Here is a 10,000-nt window from a genome sequence, read left to right as displayed (position 1 = left end):
CAATATTGAACTTATCAAAGTCTTTTGCTGGCTGACCTGAGACGAAATGACGGCTACAAACACGGTCATTTTTTAGGATTTGCTCCGTCAAGTCATCTCTGCTTATAGCAGCTATCCACTGCGTTCGTCGCTCTAAGGAGAGCTCCTCGGCTTCCTCGCCATGATTAGTGACAATTGAAGGCACTCTAAAGAAGGAAATATCTTTATCTCGCCCGCTTCTTGAATGGCAATCCACGAATAAGCACAGAACCATCACAACTTACTTCTTCACAACTGTGTTTGTTTGTACACCAACATGGCGGATAGCAACGGTTGTCAGGGCATTGGTCACGTGAGTGAAAACCGAGAATTGCACATGTACACACACAACAATTTCACACATCAAAACTTCTTGTTCGATAACTAGGTAACCATTACACTGAAATCTGAACTAAGTTTCCACTTGAAAAAGTCCAGTGACAAACCTTAAAATGCCAAATTTACCACTACCTCAAAGATCATGAACAGCATTCAAGAGAGCTGTTGTATTTTGAAAGATGCCGCCCCCCCCGCAAACAGACATTCCCAACCATTTAACTGCTTTTAAACTTTAAAATCCTCTTCACTGTCATAGACTAAATTGTAATTCAATATAATTTGGATATATCAACAAAGTTGAAATGGTAAATTGGCCACTGTAATGATTGCAAAAGCTAAATTGTAATTCTATTAGAAACTACTTTGCATTGCTTTTTGGAATTGCTTGAAGCAAGCCATGACCAGAAAAAAGACAACTTTTGCTAATTTTTACATATCATTAGCAGTAGCCAACAAGCTTTATGTTTGCATAATTTATTATAACAATTATCTTCATGAGGTGTTGTTTCCAAAAGATGATGTAAGAGCTTGTTTGGCTTTGCACACATGAACAGAAGTAAGAGTGTTGAATAGTCTAGATTAAGTAACAAAAACTGTTTTATTCCACCTACCATAAAATGACTGTAAATAATCTGACTTACAAATTGTACCCAGTAAGTAACACTTGAAAACCGAGTTCTAGCAGGGAAGGTTACATTTTAATGAAAAGTAAACAAAAGGTTAAAAAATATGGCAAGGTTTAAAAATAATAATTATGGCAATTTCTAATTACTGTGCATTTCAGAGGGATGTCCTCCAATGCCTTTCTAATTCCTAAGCTAGGAGTCAACACTGTGCTTCACTAAGAAATTTTCAACTGACCTGCTGTCACTGTATAGCAAGGCATAAAGTTCACGATGCATTCCCTCAGGACGTTTGAGACTTTGTTCCCCAGTTCTTCTGAGTTTTCTTGGCTACATCATCCAGAAAATACGAAGAAGAAAACACCACACTCATCTTAAAATATTAAACATTCAGTCAATAAGTACAAAATATCAGACATGGTTTAATGCTACTCTGTTTAAAGATTTTATGAAATTCAATGTAACCAAGAAGTTACAATTCATTAAATATTTAACTAGAGTAGCATCAAACCAAGTCTGATTGTCCACCTACATGTAGTTACTTTGTGAACTTTGAGTACAAATTATGTGAAAATTTAAAGTCACCGTAACAAATCTGTTATGATATGTTTTATTCTCAAAATTGTCCAAAATTCACCAAATCAGCCTCCAGTTGCACCCTCAGGTATCACATAAAGGAGATTATCATCATCATTGAAACTAAAATTATAACAACTTTTGACTCAGCAATCTTTTGTTTTTTGTTGAAACAAGACATGAACAAATTGAACTAAAAAAAAATGTCTGTGATTTCTTCTTCAACATTTTCTTATCTTTTGAACATTTATTTTACTTCTACCTAGTTCTTTTCAGTGTAGACACCTATTCCAAAAAAGTGAGAACTTAGGAATCCCAGACACCATTTTTCAGTTCAATAAATGTATGTGGAGATCACATTGTAAGGAAAACAAAAGATGATGATTAAAAGGTGTGTTGCAAAAACTTATCTTATTAAATGTCTTAGTCTCCCTTGCAGCAGCCCTTTCCGGCATCGTCACGCACGCGAAAACCCCCCCACCAACAGCTGCTCACATTCAAACAACATTCCTTTCCCATTGTAATGTGTTATCCAATCAAAATAAAAATATTGTCTGACAAACAACCAATGAACATGCGATATTTTTATTCTCGTGAATTCACAGGAAGCGCGTTAGCGTTAGTTTCTAAAGATGGAATGTGATGTCATCGAAACTCCGAAGAAAATATCAGATAATGATCGCTGTTTTGTTTGCCCAAATCCTGTGGGCAAAGTTATAAAAACATCTCTTCTCTCTTCGATAATTACTGTTATGGCTTCTCTCTGATGTGAATTGAAGCTCTCAATACCAAAAGTATCTCGCACTGAGTCGAAAATGTCTTCATTTTGTCAGTTTCAATGCTCAGATAATACGAAGTCTGTGATTTGGTTTGATTATTGAGGCGCGCACGCTTTCCACAATATGGTAAGTAAATGCTGATTGGCCAATTTCCGGAAAGGAATGCTGTTCGAATGTGAGCAAGAGAAGAATGTCAAGAGCAAGAATTCGGGACAATCTGTGTGAAACATCACTTCCCTTCTTTCAGGGCGCTAAATACCGCACATCAATAAAAACCAGCGTTTCTCAGTTCCCAGCTCGATAAGCACTGCTCTTCAAGTCTATTGCCAACTTAAATAACGATCTCACAAATAACTTTACAGTTTGCTAAATCACATACTGTGTGAATGCAAACATGACCTGTATCATCAATATATTAAAGCAAGAAATCCCGTTTAAATATCAAAATAAAATACAAATTTACCTTGTTTCCCCCAACGATAGCTTCTTTGGTAGGCACGGAAGCAAGCCCTTGATCCAACTCTAAAATATCTCGAATATCACTCATATTTTCGATTCAAAGATGAACTTACGCACAAGGGGTACACAATACATAAGTTAAGAAGTCACAAAAAGAATTCTAAGCTTTCTTCGACACAAACAACTTAGTTTTTGACAACTCAGTTTTCAACAACTGTAGGCCGCCATTATGTGTTCATTCAACTAGTTACCATTTTCTCTCGACCAGTGTTAGAAGATTCTCCCCAGTTCACAGCGTGACTTGGACGGTTTTTGCAACCTCTGAAAACCCTCGTAGGAGAAGTTAAATTTATTAGTCCCCGAGACGAAGTCGAACGGATTATTCAACATTATTACACGACTCGGGCAGTCAGAGGGCCAATAACTAAAATCAACCAATCAAAATGCTCTATTGCCGGTCAATGTTCTCTCAGTACTGGACCGGGCACTGTCCCGAATGGTCCCGAATGATACCGCGTTTGTGTCCCTTTAAACTTCAGTTGTATGATAAATCTCTTATCAACCAAGCTTCCTCGGGACCGTACCGGAAGAATATCGGTCTTCCTTCTTCGGACCTCGCTGCGCTCGGTCCGTACTGTCAAGACCTCGGACCGATATTCTCCCAGTACGGCCCTCGCGCTTGGTTACTAAGATATATATATATTCAATTAACCTGAGGTGAAAACTTGTTTAATCATAATTGCTCCGGTGCTTTCAAATGCCATTGTAAATTATTATTCGAATAGAGACGAGCCGCCAATTTCTGCTTGAATTTACCAGGTTTATTTAATCCAATCACTAAAAACTTCATGTCTTTCTTTTCATAAAAAAAGTGTTACCCCAAACTTAAAAACATCTTTTGAGCTCTTCAGAATTGTATTTTCTTCTATTGCGTTTATCCCTTCCTCAGTAACATTTACAAAACGCGAGGCTGCTATTTTGAAATTTAGCGCCCCTGCCATAATCACCCTGCGCGAGGTGATTATAGCGAGATATGACATAATTATCGACCATCTCTTATCACCGAAGTAATATCATGCTAATTATTTAGGAGGCAGTGTGGGCGTGTGGTTAGAGTGTCGGACTTGTAGTCCGCTGCTCCCGGGTTCGAGTCAAACCCTGACCACTGGATCTGTTTCACGGTAGCCCCGAGTTCAGATCCTTGACCACGCTTGCAAATAGCCAACTGGTTTGCCTCCGGCCGGTTGGGGTTCTTAATGATGTTATGTTCAATTTAGACCATGTGTTTCATTTGTTTGCAAGGACCGCAATGGAAACTACTGGTTCACCAGTGATTGTGTAATCCTAAAAAAAAAGTTTTTATTTTTTTTATCCCTAATTTCACTCGGAGGACATCTTGCGTCACGGGTAGGTCTGCAAACTAACTCCCGGGGGAACTGAAGTCACAGAGCCTGAATGAGATCAGGATGGATGGGAAGAGGTGAAATACTGCGACAACAGTGACAATGAGTTTTGAGAAGAAGCTAAATGAAAGCGAACAAAAATCCACAAGAAGCCAGAGACCATTTTTAACTGAAGGCCTCAATGCAAACAATATCATCCGTTTAAAATGGTTGAACGAAACAGGAAGTGAAAATATCGTTTATCCAGCTGAGGACTAGTCCTAATTATCCCCGGGGACGGGGGGTGGGGCGGAGAAATTTTGTGGGGGTCCGCATTGTTTCAAGGAGAACGCAGGGGGACCATGCAGTCGTCGCCATCAGGTATAAAGGGGACTGGGGAATATAGAGTTAGTCGAATATATATGGGGTGAAGAGGAAAGAAAATTCAGTGTCTTTAAATTCTGCTTTAGTTTAATTGAAGAATAAAATCGAATCAGTTTAAACATTTCATCCATGATACTTATGTACAATACAAGAATATTATCCAATGGAACAGTTTTCCTGAAAATAACTCACGATAAATATGAATCGTATCTGTTTCTTACTTTCGAGACCCTAGTTACACCTTAAATCAGTTCAATGAAAAAAACTCCAACTTTTCCGTCTTTTCTCGATCTGTACACGAGCCTGTATGAGGCTCCTTAAAGTAAACTTTTATCCAGTTGACCAATAAAACCTTTTACTTTTAACAAAAGTATTTCAATCAGCAAGAGCCTTGCCAACTTGACTAAAAAATGTAATATTGACCCCAATTAAAACTTGAAGTGAAACGTCCAACTTCTCTGTCTTTCTCGATATGTGCATGAGCCTTTTAAAATTTAACAGGGGATCGACTTCTTTTCAGCTGACCTCTTTTTTTTTTTTTTTTTTTTTTTCGACTTTTATCAAAACATTTTCAAGCAGCAAAAAATTCTGATAAAAAAGTATTTGAGTTTCTATTACCTTAAAAAAATACCAAGCACTTAAATTTCATAAGTTATACTATGCAACCACATAAGGCTGAGTTGTTCAACTTCTGTTTATGATTTTTTTAAGTGAGGACATTTCGTGGAATTAAACGTTCCAATTCCTCTGGTTTTTCCTTTTTTAAAGACCATTTATACTTTGTACTTATCTTGCGCCGAACATGATTTAAAAACCTCAGAAAAAAACTCTTTTTGTCGATTATAAGCAAGGAAATTGTCTTATAGTACTTCATTAGACTCAGTACACACATTGATATCAAATTCCAAGAATGATAAAAGGCTTTTCTGACTGTTTCTTGTAGGCTTCATTCTTGTCCTTTACGATGAGATTCTTCTTTCCTAAACAAAAAACAAAACATGCAAAAAATCATTAATAAAACAGTCAAGAATAAAGAGAATGTGAAGGTGTAGTGTGATCGTCCGGGTGAGTGTAGTCCTGAGAAGGACTGTTGTCGGTGGTAGTGACTGACGTTTCGACAACCTGTGCGGAAGTCATCATCAGAGTCAAGTGAATGATTGTTGTCAGTAGAATGTTCTTATTCCAGTTCGTGGAATAAGAACTGAACTGGAATAAGAACTGAACTGGAATAAGAACACGAACTGGAATAAGAACATTCTACTGACAACAATCATTCACTTGACTCTGATGATGACTTCCGCACAGGTTGTCGAAACGTCAGTCACTACCACCGACAACAGTCCTTCTCAGGACTACACTCACCCGGACGATCACACTACACCTTCACATGTTACCCCCCGGGTTCAAACCATTTACTGCAATAAAGAAAATATTAAGCATATAACAAGCATCAATCAAAAAATTTCTAGGATCTTAACCATCATCATCGTTACTATAGCGACTGACTGACCCACATAAGATATAACTATCTTTCTTTCTGAAATTCTCAAAGCAGTCTATGTCACTGCATCTGAAAAACGGCTGAAAGATTCTTTCAGCATTTCAAGGATAACAAAATACGCGTCTAGACACTAATTCTGGTCATTTAAAATTGAAACAGGTACGGTAAATAGTAAAGTGTTAGTTGCATCATTTCATCCTTGGTAACAGAACTCACCTTTGTTCCTTGAAGTCAAATGTCACATTGTCTCCAATCAGCATGAACGGAGCCCACTGTGAAACTTTGGTATAGCCGATGTTCCTCAGCCACTTCATGGCCTGGTGAAGACATTCACTGGCACTAAATCCGTCAACAAGGTGTGTGTAGAAACGATTCATGAACTGCTCCGTTACTTTGTCCTCTATGGCCCACAGTGTTACCAGCACTGAACGTGCACCAGATGCCAAGAACGCGCGAGCGATTCCAATGACTCCCTCGACTTTGATTTCTCCACGTCCACTGTGGCAACAGCTGAGTACCACCAGTTTAGCTCGCAGTTTAACTTGTGAGATATCAGCGATCCTCAAGAGGTAGTCTTCTTCTTCTGGAATACTTTTAGCAGTAGGGCAAGGGGAAAGGGCAATCTCTCCTCTGTCGGCATTACCATGGGCAGCAATATGAATCAGACTCACTGAACTCATCACTTGAAGTACCGCCTCTCTTGTCGCACGCTCTCCCGACAAAGGCTGAACACCCAGCAGTTGTCCGATCATCTCTGCTTCCTTCCTCGCACCGTTCAGTGATTTGAAGTTACGAATATTTCCCTTGTAAAGTGCCCAGCCAACCTTGGGATCACCCACAACCAGTGCATCTGTCTGACTGTGATAGTCCACTGGGCAGTCCTGGATAAGCTTCAGAGTCGTCAAAGAAGGGACGATGCGGAGCCTGAAGGTCTCTGATAAATACTTTCCGCCTATGTGGTCGCGTAAGGCTGCAAATGGGACTTGGTACAAGTTACGTTCGGGAACAATAATGATTTCGGGCTCGGTGAGTAATTCGGCCACTGGAGCGATGATCAGTTTGAAACATTCAGAAAGCATCCTTTCAGGGTCTTTGGCTTTCTCGCCTCTCAAATCTGTTTCGCTTTCATCTTGGGTTAATATCGACATGGTTTCGTTCAAAGACCGATCCTCGCAGTTCTGTCTGGGTAAAACGTCAAAGCCGCAGATACTTTTGTTGAAATAAGTATTCAGATCATAAGCATCCTCAGCCATGAGAGTTTTGTCATCGACTTCTTCGGAGTTTCGAAACAAAATGTCACCGTTTGCTTTCAGAACCCAAAGAAAAACCCTTCGATCATCATACGAAATGTACAAGAATGCAGAGTCACCTTCTTTGCCCACAATTTCTTCCATCCCATACCATGATTGTGGATCAGCTGAGATATGATTTTCAACGGAAAAGTTTCGTGCCACCAAGTCTGCCAGGCATCTAGCCCGTGTAAGCTCCTCGACATAGAGCGCATCTCGAAAATTACCAGCAGAATATAGCAGTCGACTGAGCACCTTGTAGGGTGCACCTGCGTACTTTTCTGAAATGCCCAGTTGAAATTGTTCGTTTCCTTGCTGAGAATCTCGCCATGCTTCATGTTTAGCCATGTACTGATAAAAATATGGATATGCTTCCTCGGACCTTGATTGAAGAAGTCTCAAGGTTGACATAAGGCCGAGGGTCGATAACTCAACCTTTATGCCTCCAATATCAGAGTTTATCCCGCGGACTTTCTCAAAGCATTCGCTGGCTCTTTCACGTTCCCCAATCTCTAGGAACACCAGTGCTAGCTTTCGGTAACTCCTTGCCAATTTCATTCTATTGCAAATCTCACCACTAATGGCAAGCTGTTTCTTGAAACATTCTATGGCCTTCTGATAATCTTTACGCCAGAAGAAAACATCACCAAGGAGACCAAAAGCATCTGCTTGACAATCTCGGTCACCAATTTCTGTGGCAATAGAAAGTGCTTTCTCGCCATACAGATACTTTGCAAGCCAGGAAGAAACCCTTCCTAGTTTCAAGTAACATGCTGCTTGTACCGATCTGCCACCAGCTTCTATTTCAATGTCAAGCGCTTTCTTGTGAAATTCTTTAGCCTTTTGATATTCACCGAGTGATCCTAACACAATTCCTAGGTTTCCGTAGGTTGTTGCTTCTCCTTCCTTGTCTCCAATTTGCATTTGGATGGCAAGTGCTTTCTCGTGATATTCTTTAGCCTTCTGATATTCATCGAGTAATCCTAACACATCTCCTAGGTTTACGTAGCTTGTTGCTTGTCCTTTCTTGTCTCCAATTTGCATTTGGATGGCAAGTGCTTTCTCGTAATATTCTTTAGTCTTCTGATATTCACCGAATGTTCCTAACAGCTTTCCCAGGTTTTCGTAGGTTGTTGCTTCTCCTTTCTTGTCTCCAATTTGCATTTGGATGGCAAGTGCTTTCTCGTAATATTCTTTAGTCTTCTGATATTCACCGAATGTTCCTAACAACTTTCCCAGGTTTCCGTAGGTTGTTCCTTCTCCTTTCTTGTCTCCAATTTGCATTTGGATGGCAAGTGCTTTCTCGTGATATTCTTTAGCCTTCTGATATTCATCGAGTAATCCTAACACATTTCCTAGGTTTCCGTAGGTTGTTGCTTCTCCTCTCTTGTCTCCAATTTGCATTTGGATGGCAAGTGCTTTCTCGTGATATTCTTTAGCCTTCTGATATTCATCGAGTAATCGTAACACAATTCCTAGGTTTCCGTAGCTTGTTGCTTCTCCTTTCTTGTCTCTAATTTGCATTTGGATGGCAAGTGCTTTCTCGTAATATTCTTTAGCCTTCTGATATTCACCGAGTAGTCCTAACACATTTCCCAGGTTTCTGTAGGTTGTTGCTTCTCCTCTCTTGTCTCCAATTTGCATTTGAATGGCAAGTGCTTCCTCATGATATTCTTTAGCCTTCTGGTGTTCATCGAGTAATCCTAACACATTTCCTAGGTTTCCGTAGGTTGTTGCTTCTTCTTCCTTGTCTCCAATTTGCATTTGGATGGCAAGTGCTTCCTCATGATATTCTTTAGCCTTCTGATATTCACCGAGTAATTCTAACACAATTCCTAGGTTTCCGTAGGTTGTTGCTTCTCCTTTCTTGTCTCCAATTTGCATTTGGATGGCAAGTGCTTTCTCGTGATATTCTTTAGCCTTCTGATATTCATTGAGTAATCCTAACACATTTCCTAGGTTTCCGTAGGTTATTGCTTCTCCTTTCTTGTCTCCAATTTGCATTTGGATGGCAAGTGCTTTCTCGTGATATTCTTTAGCCTTCTGATATTCATCGAGTAATCCTAACACATCTCCTAGGTTTACGTAGCTTGTTGCTTCTCCTTTCTTGTCTCCAATTTGCATTTGGATGGCAAGTGCTTTCTCGTAATATTCTTTAGTCTTCTGATATTCACCGAATGTTCCTAACAACTTTCCCAGGTTTCCGTAGGTTGTTCCTTCTCCTTTCTTGTCTCCAATTTGCATTTGGATGGCAAGTGCTTTCTCGTGATATTCTTTAGCCTTCTGATATTCATCGAGTAATCCTAACACATTTCCTAAGTTTCCGTAGGTTGTTGCTTCTCCTCTCTTGTCTCCAATTTGCATTTGGATGGCAAGTGCTTTCTCGTGATATTCTTTAGCCTTCTGATATTCATCGAGTAATCGTAACACAATTCCTAGGTTTCCGTAGCTTGTTGCTTCTCCTTTCTTGTCTCTAATTTGCATTTGGATGGCAAGTGCTTTCTCGTAATATTCTTTAGCCTTCTGATATTCACCGAGTAGTCCTAACACATTTCCCAGGTTTCTGTAGGTTGTTGCTTCTCCTCTCTTGTCTCCAATTTGCATTTGGATGGCAAGTGCTTCCTCATGATATTCTTTAGCCTTCTGGTGC

General features: G+C 39.7%; 2 protein-coding genes across 3 annotated transcripts in view; both read right to left on the bottom strand.

Annotated features, from left to right (window-relative positions):
* LOC148720628 (DNA methyltransferase 1-associated protein 1-like) overlaps positions 1-3,023 on the bottom strand; it is a 20,401-nt gene extending 17,378 nt beyond the window's left edge. For both annotated transcript variants that reach the window (XM_088739606.1, XM_088739607.1), the window contains exons 1-2: positions 2,799-3,023; positions 1,219-1,310 (exon numbers count right to left, since the gene is read on the bottom strand). In XM_088739606.1, coding sequence (XP_088595732.1) covers positions 1,219-1,310; positions 2,799-2,882 — 176 coding nt within the window. In that variant the 5' untranslated portion in view covers positions 2,883-3,023. The remainder of the gene's footprint in view (positions 1-1,218; positions 1,311-2,798) is intronic.
* A 2,061-nt stretch (positions 3,024-5,084) lies between these two features.
* Positions 5,085-9,658, bottom strand: LOC111319419 (uncharacterized). The gene is made up of 2 exons (XM_088739590.1): positions 6,278-9,658; positions 5,085-5,540 (listed from the first exon to the last, which is right to left on the bottom strand). The coding sequence occupies exons 1-2, from the start codon at positions 9,592-9,594 to the stop codon at positions 5,507-5,509; spliced, it is 3,351 nt and encodes a 1,116-aa protein (XP_088595716.1). The 5' UTR covers positions 9,595-9,658; the 3' UTR covers positions 5,085-5,506.
* Positions 9,659-10,000: the final 342 nt, after the last annotated feature.

This window comes from Stylophora pistillata, chromosome 11, assembly GCF_964205215.1.
Source record: "Stylophora pistillata chromosome 11, jaStyPist1.2, whole genome shotgun sequence".
Classification (NCBI taxonomy): domain Eukaryota; kingdom Metazoa; phylum Cnidaria; class Anthozoa; order Scleractinia; family Pocilloporidae; genus Stylophora; species Stylophora pistillata.
The sequence above is the reverse complement of the archived record's forward strand: the minus strand, read 5'-3'. Positions and strand labels throughout refer to the sequence as shown.